The sequence below is a fragment of the Heteronotia binoei genome, chromosome 4 (genome assembly GCF_032191835.1).
Source record: "Heteronotia binoei isolate CCM8104 ecotype False Entrance Well chromosome 4, APGP_CSIRO_Hbin_v1, whole genome shotgun sequence".
Lineage (NCBI taxonomy): Eukaryota > Metazoa > Chordata > Lepidosauria > Squamata > Gekkonidae > Heteronotia > Heteronotia binoei.
In genome coordinates, this window is record NC_083226.1 from 92,807,164 (window position 1) to 92,827,811 (window position 20,648).

Consider the following 20,648-nt stretch of genomic DNA (forward strand, 5'->3'; position numbering starts at 1 on the left):
AAAGGAAGAATGTAGTTTTAGTATTTGAAAGGCAGCAGGATGGTGGTGGTAACACATGCTGGCTTCAGGAAAAGCTATGTATTGTTCCATGGTTGTGTTCTGAAGGTAGCCAATGACATGTACAGCAGCAGAGAACAGAACTGCATGCTGTCATCTAAAAGCTGTTTGAGGAGTTGTCTTCAATCAGACTCTGAAGTTCTTATTTATTGACTTCATTTATATATGGCCTTTCTTCCCAATGGGGACCTAACATCACTTACATCATTCTCCTCTACACTATTTTATCCACATAACAGTGCTCTGAGGAAAGTTAGGGTGAGAGAGTATGCCAGCCCCAAGGTCACCTGTCAACATTCCATGTCAGAGTGGGGATTCAGACCTGGGTCTCCCAGATACTAGTATGATATTTTAATAACTACACAAACATTGGCTCTCAGTAAGACGATACAAAGCAGGAAAGCTCATCTGTAGTTTTCAACATGCTGACTGGCTGAGCCATCTCAAAGCTACAGTGCTCATTTTATTTTCTTAGAAAACAGAGAAATCTTTTCCCCACAGCCTTTTTAACAAGGAACAATTTCATGAAAACTGAATTAAAGTAAGTAGCAAGCATTATTAGCATTTCTGCAGACAGAGCAACAGCTATAATGTTGTATACCTGTTTCTTGTCCTCTGAAAAGGAGGGGGATCAGATGTGCTGCACATGGGAAAAATGTGCACTGTGCATAAGCCAGATATAAATGGAAGTCCCAAGCACAGGAGGCTGGCAGTTAGCCATTAAAATTTTACTCGCAAGGATGTAACGAAAATGTTAATATTTAAATTAATTCAGTAAGTATTTTCACACTATACCATTTCAGATAGTATTTACTCAGCATATCCATACAGGATTCTAAAAACTACACTATTCACCATGTTACCAAAGGTATCATAACATGACTCCTAAATTGGGTAATTCAAATCTTGTGTCTCCCCCGCCCCCAGTTAAAGGAAGAAGAAGAAGATATTGGATTTATATCCCGCCCTCCACTTCGAATTTCAGAATCTCAGAGTAGCTCACAATCGCCTTTATTTTCCTCCCCCACAACAAACACCCTGTGAGGTGGGTGGGGCTGAGAGAGCTCTCACAGCAGCAGCCCTTTCAAGGACAACTCCTGCGATAGCTATGGATAACCCAAGGCCATTCCAGCAGGTGCAAGTGGAGGATTGGGGAATCAAATCCAGTTCTCCCAGATAAGAGTCCGCATACTTAACCACTACACCAAACTGGGGTCATATCAACTGCAAGGCAACCATACCACCTAAAAGGCTTGTACAAATCAAAGATAAACATGCCTTCATAGATTATACCTTTACTAAGCAATACAAACCCCAAACACAGGCATCCTATACCCAGCAGCACCTTAAAGACTAACAAAATTTGTAGTAGGGTATGAGCTTTCACGAGTAACTGCTAACTTCTTCAGATACAGCTAAAACGTGAGTCCAGCGGTCCTACATATTGGAAAGTGTAGTGATTTCAGATGTCCAATGACATTAACAGGCAAAAGACAATAGCAGGTGCGACTAGATTAGGTGTGATATGCAGGAAGGTAGTAAGTGTGGAGAAATCATCATTGGTAATGAGACAGGAAACGCAGGCGCAGATTCAGTCCAGGTGGATGCATTGTCTTGAGCTTTGCTATCAGTTGCAATTCAGTAGTCTCTCTTTCTAACCTCCGTTTGAAATTCCTTTGTAAGAACTGCTGCTTTTAGGTCAGCAACTGAATATCCTGGAAGTTTAAAATGTTCCCCCACTGGCTTTTGAATGTTGTGTTTTTTTTATGTCAAGATTTGTGTCTATTGATTCTTTGTTGAAGGGACTGACCGGTTTGTTCAGTGTAGAGAGTGAAAAGGCACAGTTGACATGTGATGCCATAAATCACATTAGAGGATGAGCATGAGTAGGATGGTATGGCTGATGTTGCTGAGTCCATGCTACTTGGTACCATTGCAGATGAGAAGTTGTTTTAGGTTAAGAGACTGTCTCTGTAAGCAAGAAAAGATCGACCCCTCACCCAGTGCCCGTGTAAGAGGAATGTCACTATCCAGCATGTTGTAGGTCATTAATAATACATTGAACTGTCTTGAGTTGTGACCTGTTGGTGACCAATAGGTATTCTGTTGTCATTTTCTTTAGGCTTGTCTTGTAGCAAGACCCTGGGTATCATTCTGGCTTTTCCAGTTATCTTTCTCACCATTTCAGGAGGACACTGTAGTTGCAAAAAATACCTGTTGTAGATCCTCCAATAGAGTATCTCAGTCTGAGGGATTGGAGCAGTTGTGACTATAGTGTAGGGATTGTCTTGGATTGTTTGATGTGGTTGAAGTGGTAGCTGGAGGCATATGAATATGTTTGCTGCTCTGTTGGAGTCTGCTATAATGTCATAATGTCCCTCATGTATTTGTATACTGTGGTGTCCAGGAAGTTCTTGTGTAGAGTAATTCGTACTTAGATTGATGGTGGGGTGGAAATTGTGGAAAGCCTGGTGAAATCTCTCAAGGGTTTTTTTGCCATGGGCCCAGACAATGTGTCATCAATGAATCTCAAGTAAAGGAAAGATGCCAATGGATAGGTGTTCAGAATACGGAAGACTTAACATTATACTCAAGGAACAGAATAAAAAAAACCTATAATTTACTTACCTCACAAACTATGGTGAGAGTTTGTGCCAAACATTCTCCAAGAAACTAGTGAAATATTTGGTCATCATCTTGTATCAGAAACAGAAAAAACAGGTTGCCTACCTGTAACTGATGATCTTCGAGTGGTCATCTGTGCATTCACACTCATGGAATGAAGCACCAGCGCCGATCCCTGATCGGTAATTCCAAAGTCCGGGATTTTTCGCTGCCCGACCCCGGTAGGCATGCGCGACAGCCCCAGTGCGCATGCCCACCTGGTGGGCACAAATATCCTTCCAGTTCCTTCCCGCTGTCACCTATCAAGAGTACCATGACCGGCAGCAGAGGGGAAGGAAGGCGGGAAGTGTGAACGCACAGATGATTACTCAAAGATCATCAGTAACAGGTAGGCAACCTGTTTATCTTCTTCGTGGTCTCTGTGCTTCACACTCATGGGAGATTAGCAAGCTAGGCTTACCTGGAGGAGGGAGCTGGTGGTTATGCAGAAGTAGTGGTTTGAAGGACCAGGGTACCCAGCTGTGCTCTGTGACACTTCCGGACATCCAGGGCATAATGTCGCATGAAGACATGAGGAGATGCCCAGGTTGCAGCCAAACAGATGTCTGCCAAAGAAGCACCCTTCAGGAAAGCTGTGGATGTAGCCATAACCCTAGTGGAATGCGCACGGAGTGGCCCCAGGAAGGTAACAGGTAACAGAGTTTAATGGCTTCCATGATCCACTTAGAAAGTCTCTGTGAGGAGATCTTGAGACCCAACCTAAGAGACAAATAGATTGGGATCCTTCCTGAATGGCTTGGTGCGATGCACAAAAAACAATAGCGCCCTTTAAACATCCAAGGTGTGCAGACATCTCTCTTCCACCAAAGAAGGAGAAGGGTAAAAAGTGAGTAAAAAGACTTCCAAATTAAGGTGGAAACTAGACACGACCTTAGGGAGGAATGAGATGTCTGGGGCCAAGGACACCCCATCATCCTGAAAGGAGAGCCACGAGCTCACCTGCCATCCTGGTCATAGTAACGGCCACTAAGAAGGCAGTCTTCCAGGCTAGAAGATGCAATGGGCAGGAAGCCAAGGCTGCCTAGAGAGTCTGTCCAGTACGAGCGTCAGATCCCAAGCAGGAGGAGGAACCTTAGACGGCGGGTGAAGCCACAAAAGCCCCTTCAAAAAACATTTTGTATGCCGATGGGTAAAAACAAAAGCGCCATCCACAGGGTCGTGATGAGCCGAGATGGCAGCGAGATATACTCGAACCGAAGAATGCTTAAGTCCAGCATCAACAAGAGAAAGTAAAAACTCAAACACAAACTCAAGACCAGCAGAAGTACATTGATACCTTTGTTCTGTAGAAAGGACAGGAACTTAGACCACTTTCCCGCATAGGAGCGGCGAGTCGACAACTTTCTACTGTTCAACATGACATGTTGCACTCTGTCAGAGAATTCTAGAAGTTGACCCTCCAAGCCATCAATTTGAGGTGAGGGTGTCATGGTGAAACAGGCGGCTGCCTCGAGCCAAAAAGAGATCTGGTTCTGATGGGAACTTGTGGTGACACCCCCCTTCCAAGGCTAGGAGAACAGGAAACAAAGTCTGTCGAGGCCACCAAGGAGCAACTAGGATACACTCCGGATGCTCCTGAGTCAATTTGTGAAGCATTCTGGTGAGAAGAGGCAAGGGTGGAAACAGCTAGAAGAACTTGTCTGCCCATGGAAGCAGGAGACCGTCCCCTAGGGTTCTTGGGTCCGTCCCTTCCCTAGAGCAGAACTGTTTGCACTTCCGATTGTTTGCCGTGGCAAACACATCTATTCTGGGATGACCCCTCTCCTGGAACAGAGGTTCAAGGTATTGCCAGTTCAGTTCCCATTTGTGATGGGAGACCTCTCCCCTGCTCAGGGAGTCTGCTTGAACATTTAGCTCCCCGGGTAGGTGGGTGGCTGCAATGAAAGTCTGCTAAGCTATGCAAGTCTCCCAGCACTGCCAAAGCACACAGTCTTCTGGACACTCCTTGGTGATTTATATAACTGACAGCTGTCATGTTGCCCGACATCACCGCTACGGTCTGACCACTGATAGGGGGTAGAAACGACCTCAAGGCCAGATGAACTGCCATGAGCTCTAAAAAACTGATATGATGGTAAGCCAACGATGGGGGCCATGGGCCGCCTATGCAGAGATCTCCGAGATGCGCTCCCCACCCCCACAGCGAGGCATCCGTTGTTACCATGAGCGAGGGGAGAGAGAGATGAAATGGAGCTCCTCTGCAAAGATTGGACTTCAGCTTCCACCAATCCAGAGATTGAAGCACCAGCGAAGGAACTTGTAGAATCTTGGATGGGAGATCTCTCACCGGATTGTAATTCCTGATGAACCAGAGCTGGAGGACTCGCATCCACAGCCTTGCAAAGCGCAGAACATTGGTAGTAGCCGCCATGAGGCCCAAGAGACGTTGGATCTGCAGAACAGAAGCACATTTCACCATCTGAAGGAGTTGAACCGGGGAGATGATATCCAACTCCAGGGAATCTGGAAGGAAAGACAGATGCTGGGTGGTGTCCAAAATCGCTCTGATAAACTGAACTCTTTGCGCTGGGACCAGTTGAGATTTCTTCTCATTCACCAGAAGTCCTAGTGCACTGAAGAGGCTGAGAACCACCTGTAGATGCGCTCTGAGAGAAGATGATGATGATATTGGATTTATATCCCGCCCTCCACTCCGAAGAGTCTCAGAGAGGCTCACAATCTCCTTTACCTTCCTCTCCCACAACAGACACCCTGTGAGGTGGGTGGGGCTGGAGAGGGCTCTCACAGCAGCTGCCCTTTCACGGACAACCTCTGCCAGAGCTATGGCTGACCCAAGGCCATGCTAGCAGGCACAAGTGGAGGAGTGGGGAATCAAACCCGGTTCTCCCAGATAAGAGTCCGCACACTTAACCACTACACCAAACTGGCTCTCCGAGAAGTCTCGGACACAGCAACCACCAACCAATCGTCTATGTAGGGAAAAAGGATGATGCCCTGGAGCTGAAGGTAAGCTACCACAATAACCATGGTCTTTGTGAAGACCCTGGGGGCTGTAGAGAGCCCAAAAGGGAGCACCTGATATTGAAAATGGTGCATCCCAATGGCAAACCAAAGAAGCCTCCTGTGACTGGGGAGGATGCTGATGCGGAAGTAAGCATTCTTCAAGTCCAGGGGAGCCATCCAATCTTCTTTGTTGAGGAGTGGAAGGATGCTTTGCAGAGTCAGCATTCTGAACTTCTGATAAGCGATGAATTTGTTCAGGTCCCTCAGATTCATGATTGGACAAAGTCAGCCGTCCTGCTTGGGAACCGTGAAGTACCCGGCCCTTGAGATGATCAAGAACAGGTTCTATCGCTTGCTTGCTGAGCAGATTTTGGACTTCCTCCAGCAAAACCGCTGTAGGGTGTTTGATCACCAAACTGGGATACGAAGGGGGCTGAACAAATTCTATCGCATAACCCTCCTGTATGATGGACAAGACCCACTTGTCGGTGGTAATCTGATGCCAGGCTTGCAAGAAACTGTGGAGTCAGGTGGGTCCCGAGGAGGGGGGAAGGGAAGAAAGGGGGATACCAAAGTCAAAGTCCCTGCTTGGGATTCCTGCCAGCCTTAGATTTTCCCATATGCGAGGAAAAAGAAGAAAACTTGGTTTTCCCTCCAGCAGTGAAGGAACTCTTAGTCTCACCTGTAGGACCGCTTCCATAGTGGAGCTGAATAAACCTTCACCCTCAAAAGGAAGATCCTCGACCCAGGATCTTGTGTCCAATTGGAGAGCGGTGAAGCGAAGCCAAGAATGATGACACAACGTAATAGCTGAGTTAAGAGTTTTAGCTGCAGTGTCCACCATATGTTTGGAAGCCTGAAGCTGTTGTTGCGCCAGGAGCATTCCCTCCCTCTGAGCCTTATTGGCCAAAGTGTGCTTATCCTCAGGCAGAGAAGCCAGGAGCGGTGAAAGCTGCTTCCATAGGGAATACTGGTACCTCACCATGCATGCAGATTAGAAATTTTGATCCCCAGAGTGCCTTTGATCCCCAGAGTACGTTCTCAGCCTATGATAGACCTGGGGCATCAATGGCAATCCTAGTTGAGGAAGTTTTCTTGATGTCGGAACCGCTGAAGCGTGCCGGCTTCCTGACCAATCTCGGAGTCGAAGTCAGCATCAATGCCTCTCGGCAACCTGGTGGAGAGTGTGTCAAGATTCTACAGTGGGGTGAAGCCTCCGAGTGCTGATCTCAAACAGGGTTCTGAGGAGGGTACCATGGGTATGGAGAATGGTAACGGTAGCCACCAAATGGGTAAGCCCTGGGTCGCCGGTCCCAGTTGGGCAAAGGATGAGGACGTCTAAAACGGTCCGAAGGCTCCCCGAATCTCTCGGCCTGGATCAAGGACATCTTCGGTGTCAAGCAATCCCTTGGCTGCGAAACCTCTAAATCCGATGCCGAGCTAGGATCGCTGCCCTCCTTCGAGTCTGCCAACCATTCTATAGGGTCGACCTCCTGGTCGGAGCCGGAGAGAGAGGTCTGTGGAACATCCGTCGGCCCCGAGGGTCTCTTTGGTCGAATCAGAGAAGCAAAAATTTTCTCCAGAGGCTTCCCCGAAACGATTGCCGGGTTCTTCGGTGGCGGAGAAAGGGTCTGCCTGTTGGTGCCTCTTTTTCTCCTTGTGCTTCCTGGGCTCAGCAGAGCGTGAGTCCCGGGCCCCTTTGGCCTTCTTGGATGGGGTCGATGGTTCCAAATGGGATGTCAAGCCCACACGCTTGTGGGGGCAGTCGACTCCCTGGAATGATTGGGTCGGTTGGCTCGATAACGAGGCCGGAATCAATATCAATGCCAGGGCGGCCATCGAAGTGCTTGTCAACGCCGATGTCAACATCTGCGGTGCAAGAACCGATTCCACCAGCGCCGCCGGAAGTCTCGCCGCTTGGTTTTTCCTGGTTTGTTTGATAAAACATATCTTGACTCAAAACCGGAATTAGGAATCTGTTCTTTTGTCCCACTAAACCTACACAGACAATACAGCTCTATGGAGATCTGGAGGCCTTCTGCCATCTATGCTTGAAGGAATACTTTCACCACAGAACAGAACACGTTCATACAGAAAGCTTCCTCACAGCTTCAACAATCTACTACAGAACAGCTGCCTCCTCACCCCTTTACCAATGAACAGTATAAGGGTGACCTATTAGCTCTCACTCAACACTACAAAAAGGACTCCATGCAGACTTCCCCTGAAGGCTGCAACAACATAAAAAGGTAAAAGTAGTCCAGTCATTTCCGACTCTGGGTGACATATCAAGTTTTCATGGCAGACTTTTTATGGGGTGGTTTGCCATTGCCTTCCCCAGTCATCTAAACTTTACTCCCAACTTTACTTCCCAACCTTGGAAGGATGGAAGGTTGAGTGAACCTTGAGCCGGTACGAGAACCCAGCTTCTGCCAGGATCAAACTCAGGTCATGAGCAGAGCTTGGACTGCAATACTGCAGCTTACCACTCTGCACCACGGGGCGCATGAAAGCTCATACACCATACTGGACCTATAATATGAAATTCTTCCACTACCGAGCACAAATTTAAATAATCAACAAAACCCACTCAAGTTTGAATTTTAATTTAACAGAGAAGAATGCCATAAGCAGCCAGAAAAATAATCAAGATATTAATGTTATAATAAAGCAAGTTAACCAGGGAGGAGCCACTGTCATAATGGACGATAAACTACATGAGAAGCTGAGCGACAACTCTCAAACACAAGTTTCTACAGGCTGCTATCCTCAGACCCCATACATGAATACCAGCAAGAACTCAATAAAATCACAAATAAAGTCTTAACATACATACAAGAACAAATATACATGGATACTCTCTGAGAACCTGTTTGGGCACTTTCTACCTCCCGCTAAAGATACATAAATCTAGCAACCCTGGATGTCCCATTCTCTTAAGCATAGGTGCCATCACTGTAGGAGTATCAGGATATATGAACTTCATCCTGAGACCATACGATATTAAGACCCCAAACTATGTCTGTGATACCACAGACTTCCTGAGGAAACTGTAGTCTATCAACCATCTCCCGGAAAAATAGCATGGATGTTGAGTCTCTGTATACCAACATCTCCCATCAGGATGGACTACAAGCCATTAGAAACAGTTGCCACTGAACTCTGCATGTTTGTTTTATCACATGGAAAACTTTTGTTTCTCTATGCTGTTATATGATATAGCTAAACACAAACATTGTTGTTATGAGAATGAATCAGAGCCCATCTAACTTCCCTCACAGTTACCACTAACAAAAATATTTCCACCATGTCAGCAAACTAAAGTCAGTCATTAACTCCAAGCCAAACTAGGGTTTGCTGTCTTTCCCCCTAGTACAGGATTCCAAAACCAAGGATCCCTCAGAATCACTCAAGTAATACACCATAATTTTTCATTACATCTGAATCAAGCTATTTGTGTTTCTGAAGTCCAAACAATGATGGCTAAGACTACAGAAGGTCAACTGCTATGGCCTCATTATTACTGTATGAAAGTTTGTATGTGGTATAAGTATGCTGCAAAGGAACTGAAACAATTTTCAGTTCCTTTGACAAACCAACTGCAAACAGTTTGGTCTGGCCACTGGTGACCTCTAACACCATAAGAGAACTGAGCATAGGAATGAACTGTGCAGGTAAGGGGTTTGGGGTTTTGTTTTGGGTTTTTTTTGGTATATTTTAGGTGAGTGTGTGTGTCTACTTGGAAGTCATGGTGACCACTGGAGACTGACCCCTACTGTGGGCCTGGAGAATATTCAGAGAGGTGACTGTCCTCTCAACTGGGTGTTTGAAGGAAGTCTCCCATCCAAGTACTAACCACAGTCAACCCTACTTAGCTTCTGAAATCTGACAAGTTTGGGCTTTCCTGGGCTATCTAGGCCAGGACACAGGTGAAGTTTTTAAAAGAAAGGAACCATATACATATTTTAGTAAATATATAAAACTGCTCGTGAAACAGCCCACAAAAATAAAAAATGAACAGTCATTTATAAAAATATTTCCTAGCAGTGCTCTTACTGGGATGAATATCTAAATCTATGACAGAATTTAAAAAAAAAATTATACTTTACAAAAGTACAGTTCACATAAAGTTTGGAAAGCTGTTAAATTTGAACACATACCTTTTCCTAAATGTGTATTTATACTCATGTATCTAGCAGTTCCTGTAAGGCTTTTGTGTTCTCGGTATGGTATGTGCTTCTTTGTCTCTGGATCTATATATTCTTTTGCCAAACCAAAATCTATAATATGAATAATTTGTTGAGTTTTGTTTCCTGGTCGTCCTATTAAGAAGTTTTCAGGTTTTACATCTCTGTATATTAAGTTCTTTGAATGAACATATTCCATTCGAGAAATCTATTAAATAGAAAAGAAGTTTTAAAAAAAAGCAGGACTGTAGCAACAGAAGAAAAATCAAGTCATGCTACATCTTATGTCTTACAGGAATTATGTGCTAAATTGAAAATGGAAGCTTACCTCTTATTAAACCTTAATACTTTGATTTAAGATTTCAGAGCACCAGTTATAATCATTAACATTTATATAACAATCTAAGCATTCTAAGTACTTTGCATACAACTGTCCTGAAAAATGTCAGTATTTTAATGCCCATATTACAGACCGGGATGGGGTGGGGGTGTTAACAGACAACAGACTGTTCATCAAGTGAGTTTGTGACAGAGATAAAGTTTGAGCATGGACCTTACCATTTTTAGCCATTATAATCCTTAGTACATTATATCCCTAGTAAATAGAATGTGTGATTGTTATGCAACCCTATTACAATAAAATAATTTTAATTCTGTAATCTCTCTCCCCTAATACTAAATACAAAAAAACTAAATCTGACTATAAAGGTTATAAATCAGGAAGCCACTTGGTGGGAAAAAATAACATACCTAAAAAATAACATACCTACTTCCCAAAAAACAAGTGTTGGACAATATAACAACAACTGATTATTCTAACATGCATTTATTCGCTGGACTGACAGAAAACCAGAATAATTAACCTGGAAGAGCTCAATTCAGAAATCTATACAAGTCTGCCTGCCACATTAAACTGTGACTTTTCAAAAGGCTGCAGTTCTGCACTTAAGTAATATAAGAGCAGATTTGCAGAATACTAACAGGTCTTATTAGGCAACAGTAAATTAAAGTAAAATGGGAATTAGGGATTAGCAGATTAAATTCTGATTGACTGCAACAAAATAAAGCAATTCAGCAACATTTCAATTTCCTGCTAAAAGTTCTACTTGTACGTGTCCAACATTTGAATTTATGAAAGTACAAACATTTTTTCCTTAAGCACCTAAAGATAAATATAGGGCAGAACAATCCTGAAATAATTAAAATTGATAGCATAGCCTTTCTTTTTGCAGATGCTCAAAGAATCTCCAGTTAATATTGAAGACCATTAAAAACAAGAAGAACTATTACTTACCAACTGTATGGCTATCATAAGAACAGTTTTCAGAGAAAAAGTCCTATCACACAAGTCAAATAAATCTTCCAAACTAGGTCCCAGTAGTTCCAGCACCATGGCATTATATTTGCCACAAGGGCCAAAATAGTAAACCTGAGGTATTCCATCTGGGGAAAAAGCGAAAAGTAATATTATATTCAACACCTTTAAATGTACACAGTTAAGTACAAATTCTATGTCACATATTAACTAGATCATATTTAAGATTTACAACCATCTTGAAAAACTATTTGTATGGGCTTTGTCAACACCAAAGTTCTTCTGGAAAATGCTGCCAAGTTTTAGAAAAGCTGTAATTTAAAAAAAATTATTGAAGTTCTCTTTTCCCTTTCAAGGTAACTATGAAATATTGTGCTGTAATATTGGGGGGGGGGGTCTCAAGAGCATTCTATAATTTTAGAACTATGTCAATTTAAACTGTGGCTTAATTTCTATACCAGGTTGTTAATTATATACAGTATCTTGTTTGAAAAAATACGCATACACCAACTATATACTAGGATTTATGAAATCCAACTTGCTACTTTTGTGTAAGTAAGTAATTTTTTTTTTATTTATACCCCGCCCTCCCCGTCGAGGCAGGCTCAGGGCGGCTGTGTATTCGCTAATGGTTGTTATTCAGCAATACTCGAATTACAGTTGTAACCATGCACTGGAATATTAGTATTGAAAAGCATAATAAAATATAAAACCTCTCAGCACATGAATTCAGTTCAGATGCTTCACAGAATCATAAGAGTTGGAAGGGGCCTCCAGGGTCATCTAGTCCAACCCCTTGTACAGCACAGGAAATTCACAAATATTCCTGCTAAGTTCACAGGATCAGCATTGCTGTCAGACGGCCATTTAGCCTCTGTTTAAAAACTTCCAAAGGAGGAGAGCCCACCACCTCCCAAGGAAGTCTGTTCCTCACTGAGGAACCGTTCTAACTGTCAAAAAGTTCTTCCTAATATTTAGTTGAAAACTCTTCTGATTAAATTTCAACTGATTGGTGCTGATCTGACCTTCTGGGGCCATAAAAAAACAACTCAGCACCATCCTCTGGATGACAGCCTTTCAAGTACTTGAAGAGGGTGATCATATCACCTGTCAGTTGTCTTCTCTCCAGGCTAAACATATCCAGCTCCTTCAGCCTTTCCTCATAGGACCTGGCCTCCAAACCCCTCAACATCTTTGTTGCTCTCCTTTGTACACATTCCAGCTTGCCTGTATCCTTAAATTGTGGTGCCCAAAACTGAACACAGTACCCTAAGTAATGTCTAACCGGAGCAAAGTGATGCAATCACTTCACATGATCTGGACAATATACTTCTACTGCACCACACTGCTGACTCATGTTCAGTGTATGGTCCACTAAGACCCCTAGATCTTTCTTGCGCATACTACTGCCAAGACAAGCCTCCCCCATCCCATAATGATTTTAGATTTTCCCTACCTAAATGCAGAACTTTACATTTATCCCTGTTAAAATTTATTTTTATTTGTTTTAGCCCAGTTTCCCAGCCTGTCAAGATCATCCTGTATCCTGTCTGTCTTTTACTGCATTTGTGACCCCTTCTCAGTTTAGTATCATCTGCAAATGTAATAAGCATCCCTTCTAGTCCTTTATCCAAATAAATTATGAAGATGTTAACCAGTTCCGTAGGGCCTGCAAAACGGCCCTCTTCCAGCTAGCTTTTTAAGACAGAACTCCTGATAAGATCAGTAATACCGAGCCATCTTATACGCCATTCGATTGTATTTTAATGTCATACTGTTTTATTGGTTTTATTGTCTAAATTATTAATTATATTATCTGTTATTTATCTGTATCGTGGTTTACCATGTCCTGTTAGCCGCCCTGAGCCTGCCTAGGCGGAGAGGGCGGGGTATAAATAAAAGTTTATTATTATTATTATTATTATTATTATTATTATGTTGAACAAAACAAGTCCCAGGACAGATCCTTGAGGCACTCCACTTGTCACTCCTCTCCAAGAGGAGGAGGAAGAACCATTCACAAGTACTCTTTGGGTGCAATCTGTCAACCAGTTACAATTCCACCTAACAGTAACAGGATCCAAACCACATTTTACCAATTTGTCAACAAGAATATTATGTGGAACCTTATCAAAAGCCTTGTTAAATCAAGATGAACAATTTCTACAGCATTCCCCTGATCCAGCTAGATAGCTACTTTCTCAAAAAAAAAAAAGTTTTTTTCTTTCCTGCTTCCTGCTCAAAATCGAAGAGGCACTGTGATACTGAGAATGAAGTGTAATTTTCACTATGACCAAATAATGAGATAACATCAGCTCCAAGAGACTGATTCTCCTGTAAGCTTCCTGACTAAACCTCATATCCTAGGCTGAAGTCCCTAAATGTTATTGGCTAATATGAAATGAAATTGGCAAAAGGTCAAATTCTAACTTGACCATCATGGGACTAAAAGATAAAACACAGTAGTATATTTCTACACATGGAACAGATTGCTAGACCAGATGCTTCTATAATTCCAAGTAACTCAAACAGTAACTGAGTCCATATACTTAATTGAAATCTGTCTACCAGATACAAATAGCTAGAATGATAATATTAATGATATCACAAATAGGCTTGAGCTGCTTTTAATTAATAGTCTGACCTGCACATCTATTTGCTGTCTTATTTAACTCTCTAATCTACCTCAATGAGCTATAAAAATACATAGGGGAAAAATACAGTGGAATATTCAATGCACAACTATACCTTTCTATAATAGTTCAAACTCTGGTAATCCAGAACTTAAACCTCTCCAATAACATATGTCACCCAAAGAATGATGCTGAAGGTACATGCCTTACTAAATTCAGAGCATTAACATAAAGCAGACCATTAAAAATACACTCATTGCTGCCCTGACCTGGATACCCTGGAAGCCAAGCAGGGCTGACCCTAGCAAGTATTTGGGTGGGAGACCTCCAAGGAATACCAGGACCAGGAGGCACAGGCAGGGCAATAGAACCACTTCTCTGAATGTCGAAGCCCCAAGTAGGGGTCACCAGAAGTCAACCATGACTTCTAGGCAGGCAGATGCATGCACAAACACATGCACAAATACTCACAAAATAACAGTAACAGAAACAACAATAATAGGCTCATTGCTTTGGGGGATTGACAAATTTTCTTTGGCTATAGGTGCCAGCTCAAAAATTAAGAAGCCCAGAATCATCTATACCAAATATGATTTTTTCTCTTTCATATTAAGCAAGCTTTATGCCGCCTCTTAGTTTTAAACAACGTTGCCAAATGGCATGGAGAAAATGTCCCGTCCTTTTAAGATAGGATTAATGGAATGTTATTTATCAGGTGATGTTATTTACTCTCAAGACATAAGTACTGACAGTTCATTTTCACATTTTTGATTAAATTTTTATTCCAACAGTATTACATTTAAAAATTAAACAGAAAACCAATGGAAACATAACTTTATACATTACTATATCTAATCTAATACAATCCTTCGAAGTCTGGAAGTCGAAAAACCCTTCATTGCGTGTTACATAAAATTAATAAATGTTTAACAATTAGTTGCATAATATACATATATAAGCAACAGGACTATCAAAAATAAATTAACTTTCTATAATATTGATTCTATATCAAGTCTCTGTTAAAGCGTCAGGAAATTTTTCTCCACAGTAGTTGACAACTCTAAATTAGCAGTGATGCCCAATGCTAAGAGGAAAGCCTCAGTTAGTTGTGGAGACCAGGATCTTTCCTGCAGTTGGCCTAAGGCTCTGGAATGTCTTCCCAAATAAGGTATAGATTTCTGTCTTCCTCATCTTCTTCCAGATGGGGTGCAAAATGTTTTGTGCATGCGAAGATGTTTTCCTAGAGAGGTACACTGCAGGATAAACTTGAAAACTTTTGCACAACTCCTTAGTTCCCCATCCCTACAGAGATTAAGCCCATGTACTTGCCATAAGAATGAACACACATTCTTTTCCAGTTTTTCCCCATCCCCATCTTCTCATTCCTCTTTGTCATCTTCCTTGTCTCAAACTTATGACTGTAAGCTCCTTGCCTTCTTGTGCTCTGTTGTTCTAACTGTTATGTACAATAAAAAACCATACCATTTTATGCTTGAATGTAAGCAATTCAATGCCTCCCTATCTTCAGTCCAGGTTTGTTTGTTCTCCCTCCCACCCCTGCAGGGAAAGTTTCTTACTTTTGCCCATCCCACCAAGTGCGGCCACCTGCTTACCCTCAACTTTTCCCTGGCAGCAGCAGGAAAGACGTTCCTAACAGAGGCAAAGGAGAGCCAGCAGCAACTGAACTCTATTTGAGCAGACTTCATATCCTAGCAACAAATTAGATCTATGCTATAAGTTTTGCAGGGCATTCCTTTTAAGGGCTGACCCCCCCCTTCCCCTCCACCTGCTTTAAAACTCAGTAACAGAGTTTACTGGCTGAGAGCCATCAGAGCTTTAGGTGTCATGAGCAAGCTTCAGATTGTAATGGCAACTTTAGCAAGGTCATTAATTCAGTGTCACAAGATAGTAGTGACTTGATGGCACTTACACACCCATTGGTCAAATATTCCATGAAGCCATGAATTCCACTGTGTAAGTGGCAGGCTATTATTTAATTTATTTATACTCTGCATTTCTCTTCAATGGGGGCACAAAGTGGCTTACATAATTCTTTCCTCCAACAACCCAGTGATGTAGCTTAGGCTGAGAGTGCGAGACCATCTCAAGGTCACCTAGTGAATTTCCATTGCACAAGTGGATATTTGAATCTGGATCTCCCAGATACTTGTCCAACACTCTTAATCAACTACACCACACATTTGATTATGGAATCATTTACTTGAAAGCAAAGGCAGGAATGAGGGCTGCTTGCTCCTTCGTTTTGCTCAGTTAGGGGCACATGTAATTTGGCAGCAGAATACTTAGTTCTAGCCACTTGCTACAAGTGCAAGCATCTCCTAATCAGCTTGTTCTTCAACCGTTGCTATTATCAATATACTTAATAGTCAACAAGGCCCCATCTGTAGATACTTAAATCTACCAACTAAAACCAGTGATAGAATGGAGATTTTCCTCCAAACTTTGGGAAGCCCTAAAAAAAGCAGTTGTTCATTCAGACAATTACCTACTGTCGGCGTTCTGCTTCCTAGTCCATTGTTGAGGCAGCCTTTCTGGAAGCATGTTGACAGCCTGGTGAGAAAAAGGGGGAACCTCCAATGTCCCAGCTGATAAAATCTCCACTAAAACAGACTTGTGGAGAGGGGGATTTCCTTGGCTGGCCCCATACTCAGCTGCCTACCCATCCTTCTCTCACCCTGGGCCCAGCTCCCCCTCCTCCTTGCTCACTCACTGTTGGTGGATTGGGGGAACAGTGAGCTGCCAGATAATTTGTTCACCTAGCATGGCCAAGCTACACTCTGTATTGCTCTGTATTGCAGCCACATACAGCAATAGCCCACTGGTCCAGGCATGGACTGAGGGGATGGGATTTCCCTCCCACACAAGTCTTTCGGGTCTCTACTTGTTTTGATCTATTCCTGTTTTAACTTTTCTTTTTCAAAATAAACAGACTGGCTGCTGGTGTTCCATGACACTGTGAATGTGAATCATTCACATTTATACAATGTTTACACTATTAAAATAATTAATTTAAAAATAAATTTCATTGCCTTGGGTCCAGTGATCTGAGGGTGCAAGGATTCTGGATCTTTTCCCATCCCATCAGCCATCTGTCCTAATCCCAGGAAAGTTGGTTAGTGGGGTCAGGGGACCCATGGTGGACTAATAGCTATGAACAGCAAATGTGTGCTATATATGAAAGAGAGAGGAATGATAACTTTGCTCCTTTCTCCCTTCTCAATGCAGCGTTGACTCAGATATCTATTAGTTCTTGTAGAATAATCTGCAGTAAGGGTATGCACTCAGTATAAACTGAGCCCCCCAAAAATCCAATAAATACCTAATCAGTATTGATCAGGTATTTTCTCAGCTCGTGATTTGGCTATCCATAAATGGCTGGTGATTTGGCTATCCGAAAATGGCCACCTAAAAAAAAAAAGCAAAGAAAATATTTGGGATTTTTTCAGAGCCACTGGATAGCCACAGTTACAGGGCATTTAAAGGGCTCTCAATCTATTTAAATCCCTTCAGAATGAACTCTCAGGCTTTTCCTCCCTCCACTGGAAACAATGGAGGCACCTTCTTCTGGGGCCCATAGAACTACACAGCTTGATGCAATGTTTTTGAAACTTGGGTGCTTTGCTTTTTTTTTAAAGAAAAGGCACCAGAAGCTAGGCCGAAAATCTGGTGCCTCTTCCTCAAAAAAACCAGTCCCATCAGAGCCCCAGATACACCTGGATGGATTCTCCATTATAATCCTATTGAGACCATTCACTGTAATGATCCTTGTAAGGTATATTGGAACCGAAAAAATGTAACATTCCCAAATCCCAATGCTATACCAATGCTGGGATTTGGGAACATTGAGAAATACTCAACATGCACAACCCTAATTTGTAGTCCCAGGAAATGAACTTCCCTTGGTTTAGAAGGGAAAGAGCCACCTCCATGATCACCTACTGCAGATGGATCACTGGAGCTAGCCCCATTTTACAACAGTTAATAAACTGATGTTTATAACTGGTATAAGTATCAAAATAATTGATCAACGGTATCTTTGTTGTTTTAAATAAAATTAATACCTTAATACTTGACCATTATTTGACAATAATTTACAAAACCGTTTTTGTCTGATCCAAACTGATCGGCTAAAGAAGCCACTTTATTATATAAAGTGCTTATTCTGTATGAGCTTCTAAAGTGCTTATTCTGTATTAACTTGCATTTATTTATTTATTTAATTCGATTTTTAGCCCGCCTTTTCCATAGGACAGGCTCAGGGCTGGTTACATCATAAAAACCATCAACAGTAAAAACAATAAAATACCAATTTGAAATATATAAAATCTAAAACTACAGAGTGACAATAGAGACTTAAAATGGCAAGTTCTGCCTCACACACATGGCCTATTGTCCAGGTCCATCAAATCTTATGGATGGAATGAAGGGGGGAGGCCGGTAACAAGTGGCATCCACTGCCTCAGCTGAAAGTCTGGTGAAAGAGCTCTATTTTACAGACCCTGCAGAATTGAAGCAGATCCTGAAGGGCCCGGATCTCCAGGGGAAGCGGAAAAGGCCCTGGCCCTGTCAAGGCCAGATGAACATCTCTGGGGCCGGATATTAACAAAAGTTGTTGGGTCAACTTTTGTAAAGACCTACAGGATTCATACAGGGAGAGGCGGTCCTGAAGGTATACTGGACCCTGGCCGTATAGGATATTACAGGTAAATACCAAAACCTTAAACCAGATCCGGTACTCAATAGGTAGCTAGTGCAGTTCACGCTGCACAGGATGGATCCGTGCCTGTATAGGCAACGATGTCAACATCCCTGCAGCAGCATTCTGCACCAGCTGGAGTTTTCGAAGGAGGGTCAAGGGCAGCCCCATGTAGAGAGAGTTACAGTAATCTAGCCTAGAAGTGACCATTGCGTGGGTCACTGTGGCCAGGTCATGGGGAGCGAGATATGGGGCCAACTGTCTGACCCACCTCAGATGGAAAAAGGTTGATCTGGCAGTGGTGGTAACCTGGGCCTCCATAGTCAGAGAGGCATCCAGGAATACCCCCAAGCTCTTCACCCTCGATGTAGGCATCAATGGAGCCCCATCAAAGGGTGGGAGCCTGATCTATGATCCCAGCCCCCTGTAACCTAGGCACAGGACCTCCGTCTTCAATGGATTCAATTTCAGTCGGCTCTGTTGCAACCAACCAGCCATGGCTTGTAATGCCCTACCCAGTTCCTCCAGGGCCTAGTCTGGGTGGCCATCCATCAGCAGAAAGAGCTGAGTGTCATCTGGATATTGATGACACCCCAGCCCATGCCTCCAGATAATCTGGGCAAGGGGGCGCATGTAGATGTTGAATAACATTGGGGGGAAATTTGCTCCCTGTGGCACACCGCATTGTAATGAGTGCCACTGGGATAGTTCACCCCCAAGCGTCACCCTCTGTCCCACCTTGGAGAAAGGAGACCAGCCATTGTTGGCCTAGACCCTGTATTCCTACGTTGGTGAGGCGGTGGGCCAATGCTTCATGGTTGACCGTATTAAACACTGCTGACTGATCAAGAAGGATCAGCAGTGCCGAACTGCCTCGATCCAGATGCCTCCGGAGATCATCTACCAAAGCGACCAACACCGTCTCCATCTCATGGTCTAGGTAAAAGCCAGCCTGGAAGGGATCTAGGACATCAGCATCCACCAAGAAAGCCTGAAGGTGTGTTGCCACCACCCTCTCCACTACCTTGCCCAGGAATGGCAAGTTTGAAACTGGGCGGTAGTTTGCTAGGACCGTAGGGTTCAAAGATGGTTTCTTCAAGAGAGAACAGACCACTGACTCCTTCAAGGCCCCCGGGAATGCCCCTGTTGAAAGGGACAAGTTGATGATCTTCCTCAAGGGAGTTTGTATGCTGTCACCACAGGCTTTAACCAGCCATGATGGACAAGGATCAAGGGGGCAAGTGGTGGGTTTCACAGCAGCCAGGATCTTATCAACTTCATCCTGGGAGAGCAGGCTGAAATGGTCCAAAACTGGACGTGAAGACAAGCAAGGAGCTTCCAGTTCCATTATTGTATAAATTGTGGCTGGAAGGTCGCAGAGGAGTGACAAGACTATCTGCAAAATAACCCACAAAAGCCACGCAGCCTATATCCAATTCCCTAACATTTGGCATGCCCTGAGGCAAAGTTGTTAAGGACCAAATTAATCTAAATCAGGGGTGGCCATTGGTAGCTCTCCAGATGTTTTTTGCCTGCAACTCCCATCAGCCCCAACCATTGGCCATGCTGGCTGGGGCTGATGGGAGATGTAGGCAAAAAACATCTGGAGAGCTACCATTGGCCACCCCTGATCTAAAAAATTGAGATGGGCGCGATTTTGCAGAAGTGATGGGGGCAGCATAGAACTCCTTCTTTGCTGCCTTCGTTGCCATCTCATAGGTCTTCATAAATGTCCTATAAGACGTTTCTGTAACTTCTTCTTGGGCCTTCCGCCACACTCACTCTAGTCGTCTCAGCTCTTGTTTCATCTGCCTCAACTCCAAGGAATACCAAAGAGCCAAGTCGGTACGGGGGCAGAGAGGGCCTGGGGAGCGACCACATCGATGGCTTCAGAAAGGCAGCTATGCCATTCTTCCACCAGCTCATCCAATGGGCCGCAAGGGTAAACTGGAACCTAATTGGGTCCATTTCGCTCCACAGGCGAGCATAAATCAGCTCGCCACCTAAACAGGTAAGGTTAGGCGTGCATAACCGGGCCTTTAGGACAAACTGGTCTGACCATGGCACTACATCCATTGTAATACAGTCCA

At 43.4% G+C, this 20,648-nt stretch overlaps 1 protein-coding gene across 8 annotated transcripts in view; it reads right to left on the reverse strand.

Annotated features, from left to right (window-relative positions):
* CSNK1G3 (casein kinase 1 gamma 3) overlaps positions 1-20,648 on the reverse strand; it is a 133,343-nt gene that overhangs the window by 23,349 nt on the left and 89,346 nt on the right. For all 8 annotated transcript variants that reach the window (XM_060235537.1, XM_060235534.1, XM_060235540.1 and 5 more), the window contains 2 exons: positions 11,188-11,336; positions 9,867-10,101 (listed from right to left, as the gene is read on the reverse strand). In XM_060235537.1, coding sequence (XP_060091520.1) covers positions 9,867-10,101; positions 11,188-11,336 — 384 coding nt within the window. The remainder of the gene's footprint in view (positions 1-9,866; positions 10,102-11,187; positions 11,337-20,648) is intronic.